The sequence below is a fragment of the Camellia sinensis genome, chromosome 13 (genome assembly GCF_055761805.1).
Source record: "Camellia sinensis isolate YWXY chromosome 13, ASM5576180v1, whole genome shotgun sequence".
NCBI classification, from domain to species: domain Eukaryota; kingdom Viridiplantae; phylum Streptophyta; class Magnoliopsida; order Ericales; family Theaceae; genus Camellia; species Camellia sinensis.
Window position 1 is genome coordinate 84,509,320 of NC_138973.1, and position 21,188 is coordinate 84,530,507.

The 21,188-nt window shown below is 39.0% G+C and overlaps 1 protein-coding gene across 3 annotated transcripts; it reads left to right on the forward strand.

The window, feature by feature from the left end:
* The first annotated feature begins 12,394 nt into the window (after positions 1–12,394).
* On the forward strand, positions 12,395–16,628 carry LOC114312026 (protein NLP7). 3 transcript variants are annotated; one of them, XM_082902703.1, is made up of 4 exons: positions 12,395–13,084; positions 13,295–13,813; positions 14,799–14,849; positions 16,051–16,628. In XM_082902703.1, exons 1-2 carry the CDS (start codon positions 12,880–12,882, stop codon positions 13,801–13,803), a joined length of 714 nt encoding a protein of 237 aa, XP_082758829.1. In that variant the 5' UTR covers positions 12,395–12,879; the 3' UTR covers positions 13,804–13,813; positions 14,799–14,849; positions 16,051–16,628. The 3 variants fall into 3 exon arrangements, 1 of the variants encoding a protein (XP_082758829.1); XR_014349186.1 differs by lacking the exons at positions 13,295–13,813; positions 16,051–16,628 and adding an exon at positions 14,976–15,196; XR_014349185.1 differs by lacking the exons at positions 12,395–13,084; positions 13,295–13,813; positions 14,799–14,849 and adding an exon at positions 15,235–15,901.
* Positions 16,629–21,188: the final 4,560 nt, after the last annotated feature.

Sequence of the window (21,188 nt, forward strand, 5' to 3'; positions counted from 1 at the left end):
TGTTTTACACTTGTTGAAATCTATGAAAAGATTGCAGGACAGTATCTTGCCGAAGTAAAACTTGTAGTTATTATACCCGAGATATGTAACCCCGAGAAGATTGCACAAGGAAGGAAGAAGTATGTAAATCATGCAAAATATTCTAAGTATAGAAACCGTGCAGAAGCAATCAAAGAGGAAACAAAGATTCAAGCATTCAGAAAAGGAAAAGGAAAACTGAGTTATCATTTACAAAACTGGGAGGCACGTCGGCCATACAAAAGTTTACATTATCCAGAAAACAAAACAAAGTACAAGTGTACGAAATAAAGAAACATGAAAATTAAGACTCTTCAGCATCAGCAGCTGGCTGGATCTGAATCACAGAAGTCTCTTGAAGAGATACCTTGGCCTCCTTCTCTACCGCTATTTCGGCGTCAATTTCCTGAAGAGTTTGTTCAACAGTCTTAACCTCGGAAGGGATGTCGGCTGGTACAGTGTCAGAAACAGCTTCTTGGACAACCTCATCACCTTCTTCATCTTGAGTCAAGTCAAGGACTTGCTCATTCTGAGGAGGGGACTTGGCCCCATCAGCATCCTTTGACTTTCTTACCAAAGCCTCATCCTCTTCCTCATCGGCATCTTCAGACTCAGATTCAGATTCTCCTTCAGGTTGACTTGATGGAGGAGGAGGGGGGAATGGCAGAGGGATATCTTCAGCCTTGCGCAATGGCGAGTCATCTGGGATGTTGAGCTTTTTGGCAAGGGCCATCCAACCGAGGGAGAAGCCCCTGTTGCATGCCTGCCTAACCTATAGTTTGTACTCCTCAGTGACGTCGGCCATGCCCTGGGCGTAAGCCTTCTCGTCAGCTTCTTTGATTTCGGCTTCTTTGGTAACCAGAGCCTTCTGAAGCTCCTTCTCAGCCTGGGCCTTTTTTACCTCGGCCTCTCTTTTCTCGGTCTCGGCAACTTTTTTGATGGCCTCAGTAGACTCCGCTTTTTCTTCGGCCATCTGCTGGGCCTTAGTGGCAGCCTCGGCCTGATCTTCCAGCTTTTTCATCTTTGACAGAACAGCTTTGTTCTCCTTGTTGAGGGCAGAGACCTCCCTCTTCATGTCGGCCAACTTCTCCCTTGTTTCAAAAGCTTGCAAGAAGAGAGAATGGGCATATTGAATGGCCTGAAATAACCCAAGGGGGATAGTTATTACACAAACTTTACAAGTATAAAAAAAGAGACAGAAAGACAAGTTGAAAATGGGGGAACTTACTTGTACAGAGCGTTGGAGCATAAGGGCATAGTTCTCATACTCGCTCATCTTGGCATTCCGCTCAAGATCACCAGGAAGGAGAACAGCAGTACTGAGTGCCACGCCGACGTTTATGTCATCGGCACTATCAGAGGCAAGAACAGGCTTATCCTCCAGGGTGATTTCAGGCACCCAGGGGACTTTAGGTATTTTGGAACCCGAGGTCGTTGCAGACGATGACCTCGACTTCTTCGGTTGAGTAAACCCTGATGGTTGGGCCTCGGCAGACCTCTTGGCAGAGGCAGAAGCGCTCTTTTTACTCTCAGCCAATTGTGAGATGGGCAGAGCATCCTCAGCCTCAACCTCAGTAGCTTTAGCCCTGGGCTGAGCCTTTTTAATTCTCTTCGGCTTTGGTGGGGGCATGGTTTGCGTCGGTTGAGCGTCAACATCCGTGGGAAGGTCGGCTAGGAGATCTTGGGCAACGGGCTTCGGGCGACCCATCTCAGCAGTTTTGACGAGTCTTCGCCGACGTTTTCTTTCTGGGATTGGGATTAGGTATGGGGCAGAAATTGATGGTTGGTTGGCTGGATCAGAGGTTGACCCTTGGTCAGTCCGAGATGTTGATGCTGTTTGTAGAGTGGTAGCAGAGGGAGGAGATAGGCTCTTCTTCTTTCTTTTTGGGACGTCGAGCAGTGTGGATTTGTATGTCGGAATAAAATTCAGTAACAGGGGAGCCTTGCGCTTGTGGATTGGAAGATCTAGGAGCTTCTTTAAATCTTTTCCTGGGAAGAAGGATTGGAGGAAGTTTTTTGGTGGCTGATGAAGATCTGCAGGACAAACAAACAGACATTAGAAACAGACAAAGTTATGAAGACTTGAAAAAGAAACAACTAAGTATTGACGCTGGGCTCTTACCCTTGCCCTCTTTAACTGTTCAAGGAAGAGGGTAGAGGTGAACATCTTCGTCTGGGCCAAATTCCCAACTTCCCGAAGCAATAACAAAGTCATCCCTGGCTCCCTTGTTGGAGTCTGGGAGGTCGGCTACAATTTTGAACTCGGTAGACCTCGGCTTGAGGTAGTAGACGTAACCTTTTTTCTTCAGGTTAAGGGGGCACATGGTATAACAATATTGTACATCGGCAAGGGTGATCCTAACATTCTCCTGCCTAGCTAGGGCTATGATACCATTAATCACTCGATAGGAGTTGATGGTAAGTTGCATAGGGTTCAACCTATAATAGTGGAGAACTTCGCGAAAAAGGGAATTAAGTGGAAGCCGAAGTCCACATTCAGTAAAAGCTACTATAGGAAAAGGCATCGTATTGTCTGTAGGCATAATGGAATCGTCATCCCCAGCTAGCCTAAGGTGAACATCGGCTGGAATGGAGAATTCTTGCCTAAAAAATTCGAGTTTGATCGGGGTATCTACCCTATGTCTCCACATACCCATAACGTCGGCCTAAGGTCAAAAAGCTAGGTTTCAGAAAGAAGGTGCTCTTAAAGGGTTATTGGAACCTCGGCAAAGCCCTAGGTAAGGACTGATAAGGCCTGTTTCAGTTTTTTCTAAAAATTGAAGGTTCTATAGACAAATCCCAAACCTAAATCTACGAAGGCAAAGATTGAAAGCAACAATTAAAAAGCAGAGATCTGGAAAGGAAAAACAGAAAACAAGAAACAAAGAACGACGTTTCAGAATCAAAGAACAGATGTATGGTTCTCAAAAGCAAAGGAAATACAGAAGTAAAAGGTCAAGAACAGTGGCAAGAAAAGTGTTGAAACAGTGCAAGTGTTCAAGATATAAGTGAAATCATGAATAGACACATCCAGATGAATAGTTCAGCAAGTCAAAGGTTTGAAACAAAGCAATAATGGTAGCAAGTAAAACAGAGGCACATAAAACAAATTGGAAATAAGAAAAACAGAGGCTTACCAAAACAAATGACGTCGGAGTGAAAGTCGCCGAGGTAAGGCAACGGTTGCAGACACGATGGAACGACGAAAGCTTCGCTGGAAAGGAGGAATGAAGACGATTGCAGAGCTTGGAGCTAGATCAATGGCGGATTTGAAAAAGTCTAGAGAGAGAGAAAGCCAGAAAACCGAATGCAAAAAGTGAGGAAATGAAGAGGGAAAGAAAAGTTTTGTCAAAAAAACTTGAAACGGCGGCAAAAACACGGCATTTATTGCGCCTGGAGGAACGCACGCGTCAGACGGCGCAGATGGATAAAAGACGGCTTACAAGCGCGTCATAGACACGGGCCAATGAAAATCGAACACGTAAGGGGAACGGTTGAGAAGAAGTGCATGACAGCTCATACGCGTAGGAGAGTTCATTTGAATCCTTGTTCTCCGAAGAGAACACGTCGGCCTGAAGTGAATGATCTCGGCTAAATAGTTTTTTAGCCAATATGCAGAAAGAAATATCGATATAGGTTACATCACCTCAGAATGCTGAGGTAATAGAACCTAGGGGGCAGTTGTGGGGATATATTTTCTGAGTACCAACACGTGGCATGGTGACGCCGACGTGTCAGCCGAGGTGCCACGTCGTGGTAGTTACGCTGAGGATCTCGGAGTTGCCGAGGTTATCTCCGAAGATATCGGAATCCGAGATAATTAGATGGAGGACAAGAGTCCTAAGACAAAGAGGAGACTTAGCCAAGATAAGGATAAAGCTCTTAGGGAGTTTATCTTTATCTCTTGAGAAATCCAAAGTAAGCACTGAATTGGAGTCCATAGAAGTCATGCTTCTAGTGGGACTTGGATTGAGTTAACTATAAAAGAGAGGCACCCCCGTGGGTCTACGGTACGCAATTTATGTTTTGAGTAATAAGTTTGGCAATTGATTATCTTTGAGAGATATACTGACTTGATCGTCGGAGTGCCCCCGGGTGGAAGAACCACCGCCGGAGCCTTTTCTTTCTGTTACAGGTTAGCTGAAGCCATCTATTCTGCCGGTGCTCTCCAGTTGATTACTAAGCAGGCAGTGTGGTCAAATTTTTACCCACACAATTTGGCGTCGTCTGTGGGAAGAAGGAAGAATAGATGGCCAGTAACGGATAGAAGGAAAAGATTGGGGACGACGCTCCCGCTGAGAGTGGCAGACCAATTGACCTCGACATTGAAGGAGATAACCACAATGCAGAAACCCATGACCAGGGTCACAAAGAGAAATACGTCATCCAGGAGGGCGACACTTCGAAGTGGACAGACCAAGGAAAGTACTACAATGAAGATAACCTCCAGGTATGGAGGGACAGGTGCCTACGGAGGGATGAGGAAGTAAAAGAATTGACAAACAAGTTGGCAGACCTACAGTCGGTCATCAACTTCATGATGTAGAATAATGTTATGCAGCCACCATACCCACTGCAAGATACACCGATGCCAGCAATTAATACCCAGAAGGAAGGAAGGAAAACAATCCCCGAAGTCCCTCAGCACACCAAGAGCGGAAGGCACTCTCACCGACCTTCCAGGGAAGTCAGACGAGAAGAGCCAAGGCAAGAAGAGTCCCGAAGGACGCATCACATGAAGAATCCAGAGCCCAAAGAACATCGACATGTTCAAGGGCAAGCACTCTGCTTTGACACAACCCATGGAGAAAGATCGAAACGGGCCCACCACGAGGCCGAAAGTAGTGTGCCAAAAAGACTGAAGTCCAAAGATAGCTTGTCTTTACCAAATTGTATGTCAATCTAGTTTATGTGATATATATATATATATATATATTTATTTTGGAATTGAACCCTGTTTTCAAAACTGTATTTACTATCCATGTTGCTACTTACTGAGCTATTAGCTGACTTAGTTGTTTACCATTTCCAGTTGTTAGAAGGACTTAGAGTGGACTCATGGCATAGCGGAGACTCGATTGCATAGACCTCTAGGACATTCATTTATTTTAGAGTGTTATGTCAAGTTTGTGCATATTTATTTTTATTTTTATTGGGGTTTATTTAGGATTATTTTGATATGTGGGCTGTTTATATCCCATAAGTTTTGGATGGTTTTGATTATGGTTGGTTTTGCCATTTAATATTGTGGCATGTCACTGGATTGAGTTTTGGTTACTTATTATTGGACTATTGTTTAGTTGTTCAGTGTGATTATGGATTCGTGTTTAGACTTATGTGTGCCTTGGGCTAAGGCACTGTGGGCCACGACTGGTCATACCCGGGTTTAGGGTGTGACAACACATAGGGGGCCAAGGCTATTCTTTTCCCTGAAGCCAGAGCCTTGGCAAGAGAGACAAATTCATGCATTATTCTCTGGGAAGAAGTACAGAGAATGAATTTACAAAGCCAATAAAGAATGAAAGAAAAGAATTCACGGTCGGTCGCAGGACCTTCCCGTTTGTTCTCAAAGGTGATGAAGTCACTATAAGAAGAATTGAAAGAGGGAAGAGAGAAAGAGCCCTTGAGGTCTGGGTAATGATGGCCAAAAGTAACACTAGCAGGTGAATGCTGTAGAAGGTGGCACATGTCAAGGACAATGGGGCCATCATGCCACACCGGAATTGAAAGAAGTTGAATGCAGGGTTCCAAAAACAAAAGTTTGCTGGGATAAGAAAAGGGTCCTCAAGAATGACAAACTTGAAAGACGAAGCGCGTCAAGAATGCAGAGGTCCTCCAAATCTTGTTCCCGAGCTTCAACTACTCTGTCATACCACTCATCTCATTCAGTCTTCAACGTGGGCCAGCAGCAGTGAGGTCGATTAACCCTCCAATTTCCCCAGTTGAGACTTCCTTCATAGAGAATGTAATGATCCTCCAAACACGGATACAAGGGAGGGAGTGAAGCAGGAGCTTCCTTGAAGATGAGGCCAAGAACAAATTCCCCTTGAGCATGGTAGCGAGGGACAAAGATCCGTCCATCAATCGCTCTTTCACCTTCTAGGGTTTAGTACTTGGTTATCTCGTCAGTAATACATCTCCTTAAAGCTACCGAAGGACGTAGGTGCTCAACAACTGGTACTTTTGAGGAAGACGAAACCATTAGTGAGAGATTTAAAGGAGGGTAAAGAGAGTGAATATGAGAAGGGTAAGGAGTTGAAGTTGACAGTAATGGGAGTGAAAGGAAAAGATTAGACAAGCAAATAGGTAAGAGCGCGAGAAATTGGGGCTTCAAACCTTTCTGTCCAAAATTACCCACTCAGCCTAATGGGTAAAATAGGCCCAAGTTAGTAGATTGTTTATTTTTGACCCATGTAGAATGAAGACCTTTATTTTTAAAGTCCTGGAGACACATTTATGATTTTCTATAAGGAAAATTCCCTTCAAAGCAGCATCTTGTTGCTTCTTAAGGGAAGGAAATATACTTTGAAAAGTTTAGCTTGGCTTCGAAATAAGTAGTTGGCTTCAAAACCAGTATTCTACCATAATGATGAAGCTATGTCTTAACCCAAGTAAGGTTGGAACTCATTTACCAATTCGAAGGTCTTAAAAGTACGATCCTAGGCTTTCTGCCAAAGGAGATTTCCTTCGAAGGAATACTCTGTGGCCTTTTAAGGAAAGAAAGTGTGCTTTTTGAGTTTTGTTTTTAGCTTCGAAATAAGAGGTTATCATAAGGCCACTATTGTTTGAAATTATCTGCAAATTAACAAAAACGAAACCCATGCCTTTAAATTTCAGAAATATAAAAGTACTTTTTGAACTTTCTACTAAGACAGCACCTTTCGAAGGGAAAATCTTGACATTTTGTAAGGGGAGCTCTATGCTTCGAAACACTTAAAACAAGCTTTGAAATGAGATTGGTTACTTCGAAACTGCTATTTATAAATTATACGAACCAATTGAAGGATGAAGTCATATTAACCATGCAACTAAAATATGCAAACCCAATTTTATTGATATAAACATTTACATTGGGAGAGCTTATTTGGTTACATTCTCAATTTCATAAAAGTAAATAATGGACAAGGTTACAAGGTCATGAAACTTTGTCCAGCAAAATTCAATAAACACATGTTTTTTTTTCTAACCTCTCCTCTATCCTATCCAGATTTGGTTTATCTAATTGGTGAGCCCTTATTTGGTAGAAGAGTTGTTGGGCCCTCATCTCAAATTCTATTTGCTTAAAAGCTTTCTCCACTTCATCTATTTCACACATATCGTCCATATCAACATCTCCCACATACTCTGAATCAGGCCTCTTGAAGTCTTCATATTCTTCAGGAAGATTTTCTACTTCATATTGGGTTTGGATGCGAACAGCAAAGGTCTCCTCCAATGACTCCCTGATGACCAAAGCATTCTTTTACCAATTGAACAGCAAAGGGAGCTTGTCCAGAAAGGTATGAAGTTCTGTTTTGGCCATAGGGTTGAGATTGTGACGTCGAGAGTGTAACAACCCAGATTTTTAATTATTCTGTAAAATTTATACTAATATTATTAATCCCAATTAGGAAAATATATGATCTATTTTGTATTATTATGTGTAATTTTGTAAAATAATATAATTATTATGAATTTAGGGGCCAAAGTATAAATAAATAATAATAATAACGATGGATGTGGTAGTGAAATAAATAATTAATTTTCTGTGGGTATACGATAAAGTATAATTTAATTAAAGATTAATTTATTTATATAATTATATTAAAAAATTGGGCCAAAATATAATTATCTTAAAATTTATTAAAGATAAGACTCAATCTATATAAAATCTAATCGAATCTGGAGAAGGATTCGGCCTGGCCATGTGTTGGCTAGGTGATGCCTCTTACCTCCCTATATAGGGAGGAGATGATCAGAAGAAAGAAAGGAAAAGGAGGAAGAAAGAAAGAAAGAAGGAAAAGAAGAAAAAGGAGAGGAAAGAAAGAAAGGTAAGGAACGAAAAAATAGTAGAAGTTGAGAGGGTTTTGATAATGGAAAGAAAGAGTGAGGTATTAAAGTTAAGATGAGTTATGTTATATCTTGAGTTACCATAATATATTTTATGTATGTTTTGACTTACCATATTTATTTTATACAAGTTATGTTTTATAAGTTATTATAAATTATATAAATATTTCAGTTACGTGGATAAATTTCTAAACCCTATTTGTAAAAATGAAACCCATGGATATGTTTGTTTATATTTTAAAGAATATGTGACTTTGACCTTATAAACAATTATGTTTTGTAAGTACCACCACGAAAGTCCCACGCCTTGAGGGACTTAAATAACCATTGGCCTCTGTTTGGCCACTTTGTGGTCCTTTGTTTGTCATGGATCCATTGACCTCTGTTCGGTGTAGAGCAAAGTGCTGTACGGAGCGAAGTGCTACACTATTGTGGGAGCCACCTCTAGAGTTCGTACGAGCCACCTCTTGAATCCATACCTTTGTTCTGACTGTCACTTCTGTGACCTCTATTCTGTTCTGTACTGTGGTTATGGTCATTTACTTACATAATTTCTGTATTTCAGTTTCTGCCACTTAAATGATTTGTTTACCAAATTACCGTGGCTATGGTTATTTATTTACATAATCTCAGTTTTGCTACTTAAAGAATTATTTATTCCAACTAAGTTATCTTAAATGTTTTGGCTACATAACTATCCATGGTTATTTCGTGCCTCTTATACTCTTGGTATAATATTTCTCACTCTGCCATATGCTTATAGTTGTTTACCAATTTTCAGGAAACAATGCAATTCAGAAATAGCTTTGGAAAGTCTTAGACGCGGGGTTGCGGAATAGACACACATAATACTTTTATTGATATTTTTCTATGTAAATATCGGCATTTTTTATCATTATAATTTTGTAATAAAAATAGAAAATCCGATGATTATTTTGGTACCCTCATTTAAATATTACTTCCGCTCTCGTTTATTGATTTGTTTAAGAATTGGCCGAAGGTAACCTCAGTTACTGGCCATCACGATGCTTAACCCTTGAGTACGGGGAGCGGGTCATGACAGAGAGATAATGTCACAAGCCCACAGAAAATTCTTGTGAGAAATGTCATCTTGAAGGGCTTCAAAGGATAAATGAGAAAAAGCAGCAAGCAGGGTCTGGGCTTTATACTGCTGATAAGCAGTTAGAGGAATTGGAGCTTGATAGGGAGCAAAATGTTGGCATTCAAAGAGGGTAAGCTTCAATTCCTCAATCCAATTAGGATTAGGAGGAAGGGGAGGAGCAGTTGGGTCCCTTCCAAAAGAAGGTGGAAACAAAGGCTCATTTACACACTCTAGTCAGTCTGAAGAGCAAAGTTTTGCTTTCTTGGCTAAGAGTGAGGGGCTCATTCCCAAAGCCTCAATAGGATGATGGGTCATTCGCACTATTTTTGTCGGTAAGGTAGAGGTATACCATACCGAATGCAAGTTGTCTTCAAGGCAGCGAAGACAGTCGAATGAGATATATGGATATACCATAAAGCTGCGCGAAGAAGGATGAATCACAATAGGGTCATCGAATTCAACAAATCTATAGTGAATTCGTTCCCTTGTTTGAGGTTAGGTTGGTGTTGGCGAAGCATTCTAACCAGTATTTCTAGTAGAAGACGAGGTAACTTCATCCCATATAGAAGGTTTTGGAGTAGACAAAGAACTTCCAAGGTCCATTTTTGCAAGTGTTTGGTCCAAAGGCTCATATTCTGTGCAAGCCTCCATAACTTGTATAAATGGAGGAGGATAAATATGGCTAATAAATCTGTGAAAGTTCTTTCGAGATCGGTCATCATTGTCCAAAACCTCCTTGTATGCTTGATCAATGAAAGAGAGAGTTTGATTAGCCATTGGAGATGTATTAGCCCCTTCATTTACATAGATAGTGGAGATAATGTTCAAGCGCAAGAGAGAATTTAATGAAGTTCAGTGTTTTATTGCTTGGAGATGGTTATACTTCCAAGATAAATAAAGTCCATACACATCCTAGGACATGGGCAAAGCACACCAATCCACTAATATTACTAAGTATTGGTTATATTAGTGTGAGGGGTAATGTTGGTTATATATTTTGTACAGACTTATCACAGCTTGACACATGGATTATAAGGAGCAAATTGGGGAATCAATAAAGGTCTTCAACCATCAACAGACGCGTGGCAACCTGCAGCAATGGCAATGGACCCACGAGACATGGCAATAGTCAATATATCCAAGGTGACGTGGCCAAACGGTTGGCTACAATTTAAATTCAAATTCCAGAGAGAAGCACAACCAGTGAGAGTGGAAAACAAGTTGATCAAAATCGCAAACCATACTCAGTGATCATGGAAGTTATTCCGGCAGTTGTCACCCACTTCGACGGACTATCAGCCACTTCGACGGTTATATTCAAAGCCTATAAATAGAGAAGAGTGCTGATAATGCAAGCCCTTAGAACCAGATCCAGAAAACCAGTTTATTTACTTTACATTTTCCAGTCCTTTAAATTCTAGTCTTTACATTCCTGTATTGTACTTCAAATTCCTAGGAATATTTCCAAGTTAGTCTGTTGTCGTAATCCCCTTCGAAACTGTGAAAGTGCGAAGGTACTATGGTAAGTTCCTGTTTACTTAATGAAAGATTACTTTTTGACACTATTGTTCTCCTTTTCTCTCATAATACTTCTCAATTTTCTTTTAAAAAATCAAGCCACTAGTAAGGTCCTCTTTATTGAGGCTAAAAAAATTTCGAAACAATCGTCTTACTAATTGATTGGCATTTATTAATTTCTGTAAGGATTTATTGATCCTTGTTGGCACGCACAAATTACATTTCTAACCTTCGAAAATCAAAAAAAGCCAACAATAATAGAATTTGTTTAACATACATGTAAGGTGACTTATTTATAAAAATTTCTCAAGTTGTGACTAGTTCTGCTAAATGATTATGATGACGGATTGTTAATCATTGGCCTGTGAAGTCCAATAACTGTTATATTTTGATTAGATAATATTATAGTTATTATAATTGAGGTGATTAGTATGTATGAATTTATAAATTGATGAAATAAAATGATATTCGCTAATAATAAAAAGTCTTCAAGTAATTATCCTATTAAAAATTAAAAACCAAGGAAGGAGTAAAATATAATTGTGCTGAATTTAAAAGATTTAACGTAAATTTTTTTTTTTAAACCAAGAGAAAAAAAATTAGTGTAATTAATTCAAATATTGTTTACAACACCGCACATCTATCGAATTTGTTCAGCCCAAATTCGTCTGAATTCGTCTATTGCCGAAAAGAATCAATTCTTCCCAGAAAGAGACTCATTTGAGCGAAACAAGATTCTTCTCAAAAAAAGACTCATACTAACGAATTCGGGTTAAACAAATTCGATGAATAAATCATTAATCTACTATTTATAAGAAAAGTAGAAAAGAGTTGGTATAAAGGAAATAGCTTTTTTAAGTGTATTTGATGTAACTTATTATATATAAAAAGTTGATAACTTGAAAACATACTGAAAAGTTGATAACTTGAAGTCTGTAAGGGAGAGATTGAGGACTTTGTTTGAACAGGACATGTGGGACAACGATTTGAACCTTATTAGAACCCTTCCAACCACGTGAACGCGATTTGTAGGCCAAAAGATTTGAGGACTTTTTTCTTTGGAAAGGACATATGGGATAACTATTTGAATCTTATTTGAACCCTTCCAACCCCAATAGATAAAAGAGAGGAGGGATGGCGTAGTGATAACCCTTTGAACTTACGTTAAACCCCATAATAATATATTAGTTGACTCGGAAAAAAATGGGGAAATGAACTGACCAAATATATATATATATATATATATATAATTATAAAAAGTATAGTGTTTTAATTATTAAAATGTATAAATTCTTTTATTGATTTGTATTTTTTTTTTTATTGTTGCACTGGACATTTATTTCCCAATTTTTTTTTTTTGATTAATGTTTTGTAGCTCGAAACTTTTCCCTCCGAATCCCCTGAATGTCCAAAACGTCGTTTTGGACATTTTTTTATTTTCTTTTTTCTTTTTTTTTCTTCAATTTTCCAGTCGTTTTTCTATTTTCCATTTTCGTCGCAGAGAGGAAGAGGGAGAGAAAGAGAGAAGAAGAGGGGAAGAGAGAAAGAGAGAGAAAGAGAAGAGAGGTTCGCCGATCGCCGATCGTCGCCCAGCCCGGTCGTCGTCGCAGCCCAGCCCCGCCGTCGCAGCCCAGCTCCGATCGTTGCAGCAGCAGCTCGTTGTAGCCCCAGCCCCGCCGTCGCCTCCGACCCCGCCTCCGCCTCCAGCTCGATTTTGTTGGCCCCCTCCCCTCCAGTTCTTCTTTTTCTTCTTCTTCTCCTCCTTCTTCCTCTGATTTTCTTCTTTTGAAAAAAAAAAAAATGAAATTCGGGGGATTGGGGGGGCTCAAATTCGAGCTCCCAATCGGGATTGTTTTTTTTTTTTTTTGTATTTAGGCCATGTTTCAGGTCTAGCTTTTTTGACTTTTTTTATTATTATTAAAATAGATAATAAAAAAAAAAGAATTAAAATAAGTAGTAAGATAAAATTTCACATTCCTCAAGTCAATTAATTATTTTTTCTCTCTCACAACTATCTATTCAATTATAAAAATAAAAATAAAAAAAAATTACAAATTCTTTTGAACATAATTTTTTTTTTCATCTCATACAATAGTTAAAAAAAAAAAAAACAACTAAAATAATAAGTCCATCTATAAATAAAGCTAATGACCCGGGTGGGATGGGTTGAGGTTCCCTAATAAGTTTTTTGGATGGATAATTCCCTGGTAAGTTATACTCTGAAAATTGCCGAATCTGAAGGAAGAGTAGCAGCATATTTCCCTGACGATTTCATGAAATATGTGGACACTCAACTCAACTGCCGCCCAGTGGTGCAAAATCGTGATGATGGACAATTTATCTTCGGTGGATGGGTTTTCTGGAGCCGAGAAGACAACCAATCCGAACATCCTCCGGGTGAGTGGGTCTTTTATGTCTCATCTCTTTCTCTCTTCTTCCTCCTCCTTTGAATATGGGTTTTATTTATTTAATTTCTAATAATGGACTTCAATTTATAAGTCAATTTTAAATCGACACAGTTACCTATTACGTGCTTTTCAAATCTCACTTCTCTCCTCCAATTTTGTTTTTGTTTTTTTTTTATTTTTTATTGTTATTATTAATCAGATATTTTCGATTTCAAAGACAAGATCAAAGATGTCCTTCGAAGGTGTTTACCATATTGGTTTCGATATCCAACACTATTTCAATTTTGGGCACCCACAATGACAATGGAGGGCTGGTCTTATCTTACAACTCAAAACCAACCTTTCGCTTTTTGTACATTTGATGATGATGATGTTGAAGGACCTGTTAAAGGACTTTGTGGGTATAGGATGATCTCTAAGCACTATAAATTTTACATGGATAGAGAGAGTTCTGATGAACAACTTGGGGTTCCTGACGGTGTGTTCAACCATGGATTTCCCGAATGCACTCCCAATATAGAATATTACTCTATTAAAGAGTATCCATTGCTCGACCATGCTTTACGTTGCCAACTTAAACTATCTTGGGCTAGCCCTATGTTTGATCCTAATACCCACTTATGTATTGGTGTACTTGAGATAGTTTCAACAGTGCAATTAAAGGAATTTCTATTTTACAAGTACCTTTTTTTGCGGGGTTTTGCGTGATTGTTTTGAGGTTAGTCCCCCAACTCACAAATTGGCATTTTTTTTTTTTTTTTTTTTATGTCTTTCTAATATTGATTGATTAACTCCCCTCTCCTTTCTTACATGTATGCAGAATTGTGCTCCTTTGATAATTTAAATTTAAAAGAAAAAAAAATTATCAAAAAAAATAGAAGAAGATGAGAAGTGTGTTTTTAATAGGGTAAATTACAAAACTATAGTTTGTTTAAAATACTGTCCCCTGTGATTGTGAAAAGTACATCACACTTCTTCAAGTTTTTAATTGTATAACAAATGACTCATTTTATTAATAAATTAACTGATGTGTGGTATCTGGCCCATTGGACCAACTAATCCATTAGACCAATAATTTTTTTCTTTAATCTTTTGGTTTGTGCATATTTCATCCTATTATAATGGAATATGGCTACGTGCTCCTCACGTGTTTATTCTGTATAAAATTCATAGTTTTTTAGACCAATAAACACAAATTACAAAAATTAAAGCGCTAATCTTTTGAAATCGAAATTAATCAAACTAAAAAAATTAATACAGGATGAAGCTAGATGAACCATTCTCACAACTATTATTTGTTCATTTTTTTCATCTTATCAGTGCCGAATGGCATGTGAGGAGTATGTAATTGCATTATTTCCTCACAGTTGTTATCGATATCAATGTGACACAAAATGTAAAATTAAATGGTAAATTGTTATAATTAAAATTATAAGATCCAAAAATATACAATGAATAAACTATTGAATTGAGGATAAGATGGTTTGTTGTTTGTCTTCTCAGCATGAGCTTTATGGCAGAAAGAAAGAAAGCAAAGTAAAACGTTAAGTTGTATTTTTTTATTGCATTCCATGCTCATTTAGCTGTGACTGAATTGTTTTTCCATTATACAGTCTCTTATATGCTTCCTTTTCTTGGCAAACAATATCCTACATTTCAAAGTGTACAAGAATCCTTAGTCGCATCTTTCCATTCCCCTACAGGTGGTAGGTCTGGAATTTTCACGGTCAGATGCAGACCATGTCAAGGAAAGAGTAAGTGGTACACTGTAATGTAATGTCAAATTTGGTATTTTATTTTATTTTATTTTTTAAATTAATATGATGAGGAACATCTTTTGACAATACTCGGACGTGACAATACTTTTCAACAAGTTTCAGAATGTGAAAAGAAGTGAAGCCTTAGATGAAATCAACAAGGTCTTGGAAGTTGAGAGTGAAGTTCATGGTCTACATTTTGCTCAAGTATGGGCCCCGTCCAGGGTAGACTGGAGATGCAGGGCTCTGGTTAAGGGTGACATCTTCCATGTGATACTCAAATTTGATGAAGTTATCTGCCGCAAACTAATCGGTATGGCCAATGTTGAAAGGGGCAAGGAGTTGTTGGACAAGGAGTTGTTGAAAGGGCCAATGTTGAAAGGGCCAATGTTGAACAACACTTAAGAAAGGGGCAAGGAGTTGTTGGGAGAGCATTCTACTCCCCTAATGTGTTATTGTGCAAGGATGTAACCCAACTTAGCATAATTGACTACCCATTGGCACACTATGCACGAGATAATAAATTAGGTGCTTGTTTCGCAATATGCTTGCAAAGTTGTTGCATTGGAAATGACATTTACGTGTTAGAGTGCTTTATGCCGCCAAGCATGGTAATCAACAAACTGGATTGAGGAAAATATTGGAAACGATGAAGAAAAATTTTCGTACTTTTAAGCTTGCTTCTGGAGAAGAACTTGGGAGACATTTATATATTGAAGAAATTTCATTTCAGAATGGTGAGAAACTCGATTCTGTTCAAATGTCCCAGACTACTAAATCTTTGCCTAGGCTAGAGCCCTTACAAAGTGGAGGAGAGATGACACTACTGGATTTATCAAGTCAACAATCAATGGATGCATTAAACAATGAAAGCAATGTTGTAAGTGCGGAACGAAGCAACATTGATGTTACTTGTTCACAGGAAAAAGGCAAAACAAAGAGGCCAAAAAGTGTGCATAATAAAACTGGAGTTAAAATTGAAATTCCTTTAGATGATATCCTACAGAATTCAAAAATAAGCATCCAGGATGCTGCAGATAACCTCCAAGGTATCTACACTCTTAACAAATTAAAATAGAATATTGCTGGTGATTTTACTTATTATTTTCAACTCGACATTCTTATCATAAAGAAATATTTGACATTTTGCACTACAAACATAAAGTTGTGTCTCTTAGCTAGATTTTTCTTTTTGCAGTTAGCCGATCTACACTAAAGCGTGTTTGTAGGGGTTATGGTTTCCCGAGGTGGCCACCACGCAAGAAGAAGATGGTTGGTTCCTCTCAACCTAGTGAATCTTCCCTGGGTGTTGATCATCAACTAATTCCATAATTAAGTTCTGATCAGCCTTTTAGTCAAGCCTCAGCTGCTGTTGTTCATGCAAACCCAAGTAATGCAGTGATACGAGATGCAAATATCGTGACCGTGAAGGCAAAATATATCAATGATATTATAATAAAGTTTCTGCTGTCTTTGTCATCGGGACTAGTTGAGTTGCAGCAGTAAATCGCCAATAGACTGCACTTAGAGGATGGAACTTATTATGTCAAGTATAAAGATGAGGTGGACGACTTAATTGTAATAGCTTGTGATCAGGACTCGCAGGATTGTATTAGTACTTGCAGATTGCTGGGAACTTCCATTGTGGTATTGCTTGAACCAAAGTCAATTACCATTGACCAGATGATGACCTCGTTTGAGGAGACCCTGTTATTTGAGTAATTTTTTGGCTTTTTACGAAAATTGCTTGTGTTTATACAATTTTTATTTTTATTTTATTTTTTCCAGATAACACATTTTATTTTTATATGTTTAGATGTCAACTCTTTCACTTCATCATAATGAACCCCAAATGATGCAGTTATTTAACGAAAAATGCACAATAGCAGCAGTGTTCGTTGAGTTGGCATGTGAAGCAACTAACTTTATCAGCTGCATTTTCACTTTCCTACACAGGCAATTCCCACCTTTTATAACTAGAACTGAAACAAAAACTAGATATGAAGGCCCTTGTATAAATTCAAACTCCATTCGATGTGAAGGCAAAACATACTCTGAAGTTGAAAAGCAATTCAAATCATTAACGTACTCTGAAGTTGAAAAGCAATTCAAATCAATAATGATAAGATCAAAGCTTGCAAAAACAAAAAAATTTAATTTGAGTTAAAGCTTGACAACTATAGTGTCAAGCATGGTTCTAAATCGAGATATGGGTTAAGGTAACGATATTGATCACGGAGTATCAGTATTGGTAGTATTGGTCGGTACGTATTGGGAATCGGTTGTCATAGCTGTGAAATTTTAAAAATCTTTTTATAGATTTTTCAACACTTAATTTTCTGTACCGCTATACTGGTGAGTATCCAAAACGGAGGCTTGATTTTCTGTTATGTATTGTAAGGGCCATTTTTTAGAACTATGGTGTCAAGCATCAAGATGATCTTGGGTGACTTTGACGGTCTGCATGGCAAACTCATTGAGCAATCAAGTTTGCCAATTCCAGGAATTTTAGTAAAAGCTGCTAATCTACTCCAACCAATACTCTCTTTTAGGGGGAATTGAACTTGTTAATATTCTCTTTTGTACTTTCTAGTTTGCATTAGATATTTAAGTTTGAGTTTACTTCATAGATTTGGTTTGGGTACTGTGGGGATATATTTTCTGAGTACCAACACGTGGCAAGGTGACGCCGACGTGTCAGCCGAGGTGCCACGTGTCTTGGTCGTTGTGTCGAGGTCATCTCGGCTAGGCCGAGGTTGCCTCCGAAGATATCGAAATCCGAGATAAGCGAATAAGGGACAAGAGTCCTAGAATGAAGAGGGAACTCAACTTGGATATGAACAAGAGTCCTAGATTGGGAGAAGACTTCAGTTTGGGTAAAGATAAGACTCTTAGAGAGTTTATCCTAATCCCACTGGGAGTCTTAGATTAGCAGTAATCCTAAGTCCATTAGGGCCATGCTCCTTTTGGGACTAGGATTGTATTGGCTATAAAAGAGAGGCACCCCCATGGGTCTAAGGTATGCTTTTGATACTCAAGCTTGTGAATTTAGTACTTGATTTATCTTTGAGAGATATACTGACTTGATCGTCGGAGTGCCCCCGGGTGGTCGAAACCACCGTGGGATTCTTATATTTCTGTTGCAGGTTAGTCAGGTGCCATCTATTCTGCCAGTGCTCTCCAGCTGGTTACTAAGCGGGCAGTGTGGTCGGAAAATCACCCACACAATTTGGCGCCGTCTGTGGGAAAGAAAGAAGAATAGATGGCCAATGACGAACAGAAGGATCAGATTAGAGACAATGCTCCTACTGGGAGTGGGAGACCTATCGATCTCGACATTGAAGGGGACGATCGCAACACAGAAACTCGTGACCAGAGTCACGGAGTGAAAGACGCTGGCTAGGAAGGTGACGCACCAAAGACAACAGATCGAAGCGGATACTACAGCGAAGATGACCTCCAGGTATGGAAGGATAGATACCTGCGGAGGAACGAAGACCCTTCCAGAAGGGATGCAAAGATAGGGGGCATGAGCGCTCCCAAGGAGATAACATTCAAGTATAGAAGAGCTCAACCTGAGTGAGCAAATCCCGGATCCCAGATCCCAGAAGACATGATCTCGGCCTAGATGAGTAGGTCCAAGAAAAGAAGAGCTCAACCTGAGTGAGCAGATCCAAGATTCCAGAAGATAAGATCTCGGCACCTGAGTCCGAGAAGAGAAGAGCACAATGAGCAGATCTCAGATCCCAGAAGATAAAAAGGAAACACACAAGATCAGACTAAAGTTTGCCAGAATTGAGAAGTATGCTAGGGCCGAGGAGGACATGCCGGGAACAAAGGCGTCGGGACAAGAAAAGAGAAATGGCTCGTCGATGCGAGGCCGAAAATCAAACTCAGGTTGGAGCCAAGTAAGATCAATAGAGAAATCAAGGCTGACAACCTTGGCTTGAATTAAACCTCGGCGACAAGGTCGAAGCTACATGTATGATGAGAATCCAAGTGGATTTTAAGTTCACACTGGGGGGGGGCAGAGAGAAAAAGAATGCGTTTACCACTTGTTGAAATTTGTAGCAATTTACAAGTTGGTTAAACCAATATGATGCTTAACCGAAGTTAAGCCGAAATAATGCTTAACCGAAGTTAAGCCCAGATGATGTTTAACCGAAGTTAAACCGAGACGATGCTTAACCGAAGTTAAGCCGAGATGATGCTTAACCGAAGTTAAGCCCAGATGATGTTTAACCGAAGTGAAACCGAGACGATGCTTAACCGAAGTTAAGCCGAGATGATGCTTAACTGAAATTAAGCCGAGATGGTTCCTTATCTTCACTTGTTGAAATTTGTAGCAATTTACAAGTTGAAGTTAAGCTGAAATGGTTCCTTACCTTCACTTGTTGAAATTTGTAGCAATTTGCAAGTTGAAATTAAGCTGAGATGGTTCCTTATATTCACTTGTTGAAATTTGTAGCAATTTACAAGTTGAAGTTAAGCTGAGATGGTTCCTTACCTTCACTTGTTGAATTTTGTAGCAATTTACAAGTTGAAGTTAAGCTGAGATGGTTCCTTACCTTCACTTGTTGAAATTTGTAGCAATTTACAAGTTGAAGTTAAGCTGAGATGGTTCCTTACCTTCACTTGTTGAAATTTGTAGCAATTTACAAGTTGAAGTTAAGCTGAGATGGTTCCTTATCTTCACTTGTAGAAATTTGTAGCAATTTACAAGTTGAAGTTAAGCTGAGATGGTTCCTTACCTTCACTTGTTGAAATTTGTAGCAATTTTGTAGCAATTTACAAGTTGAAGTTAAGCTGAGATGGTTCCTTATCTTCACTTGTTGAAATTTGTAGCAATTTACAAGTTGAAGTTAAGCCAAGATTACTGTTTCTCTTCGCTTGTTTAAATTCGTAACAATTTACGAGTTGAAGCAAAGCTGAGGTTATTGCTAAACACTTGTAGCAATCTACAGGTTGGTTAAACCAAAGAAGATGCTTAACACTGGTTGAAATTTGTAGCAATTTACAAGATAACGTTAAGCCGACATATGATCATCTGTTGAAATTTGCAGCAATTTACAGGTTGAGGAAAAAGCTAAGTATGTTGTTTAAACACTTGTTGAAATTCGTAGCAATTTACAAATAGCTTATTGTTTAACACTTGTTATGTTAATCCTTGTTGATCCCTGTTACAGTATATGTTAATCCTTGTTGAAATTTGTAACAATTTACAAGTAGGCTAGACCGAGATCACCGTTTAAACACTTGTTGAAACTTGAGAAAAAGTTTGCAAAGTTAACATTGAGTAGTATATGTTTCACACTTGTTAGAATTTATGAAAAGTTTGCAGGTCAGTATCTTGCCGAAGTAAAAGTTTTATAGCCATTATACCCGAGGTATGTAACCCCGAGAAGATCGCACAAAGGAGGCAAAGTATGAAAGACATGCAAAATATTCTAAGTATAGAATCATGCAAGAGCAGTTAGAAGAAGATCAAGATAGAATTCATGGTGATTGACACGCCCTCGCCATACAATATCATCTTGGGAAGACTATGGTTGCATGCAATGGGGGCAGTTCCCTCAACGTTGCATCAACTACTGCGATTCCCAACAGAACATGGGATTGAAGAAGTCAGAGGGGATCAACTGCAGGCGGAGAATTGCCCCATGGCAGCAATGAAATCCACCTACAGCATTCGAGAACTAGAGAAGGCAGAGATTGAAAACGAGGACATAGAGGTCCTAGATGATGTCGGCAAGGAGCCAGCTGAGAAGAGTGAAGAGGCACTGAATAAAATCTTCGTCCAGGAAGGGGATGAAGAACGCTTCTTTCTTCTCAAGCTTAGCCAAAGAAGAAGAAAGAGAATTTGAAGCTTGTTTGAGAGCAAACATTGAGGTATTTGCTTGGACACCTTATGAAATGCCTGACATTGACCCCGAGGTCACATGCCACAAATTGAACGTCAACAGGTCGGCCAAACCTGTAATCCAACAAGCAAGAGGGCCAACGTTGATGCACGTCGAAGCAGTAGAGGAAGAAGTAGACAGACTTCTGGAGCTTAGGGAAATCCGAGAAGTCAATTACCCGACATGGCTATCAAATACAGTGGAAAAAGGAATGATAATCAAGGAGCAAGGGATGTTAACATCGGCCAACAACAGACATTTTTCAGAAGCAAAAAAGGTGACATATGCAAAGAAAACAAAAGTACAAAGATGAAGACCCTAAGAGCTAGGGACTAAGGCAAGAATCTGGAAATACAACAAGAAAAACAAGAAGAGAAAAAACAGAGTCAAGAAGATGACAAAGTTCAAAGAATAAAGCCAAGTACACAGGCACTAA

Coding starts and splice junctions, on each gene's coding strand:
- LOC114312026 (XM_082902703.1), top strand. CDS start 12,880: ATGGATAATTCCCTGGTAAGTTATACTCTGAAAATTGCCGAATCTGAA. Junction 13,085..13,294: donor CCAATCCGAACATCCTCCGG/GTGAGTGGGTCT, acceptor ATTATTAATCAG/ATATTTTCGATTTCAAAGAC.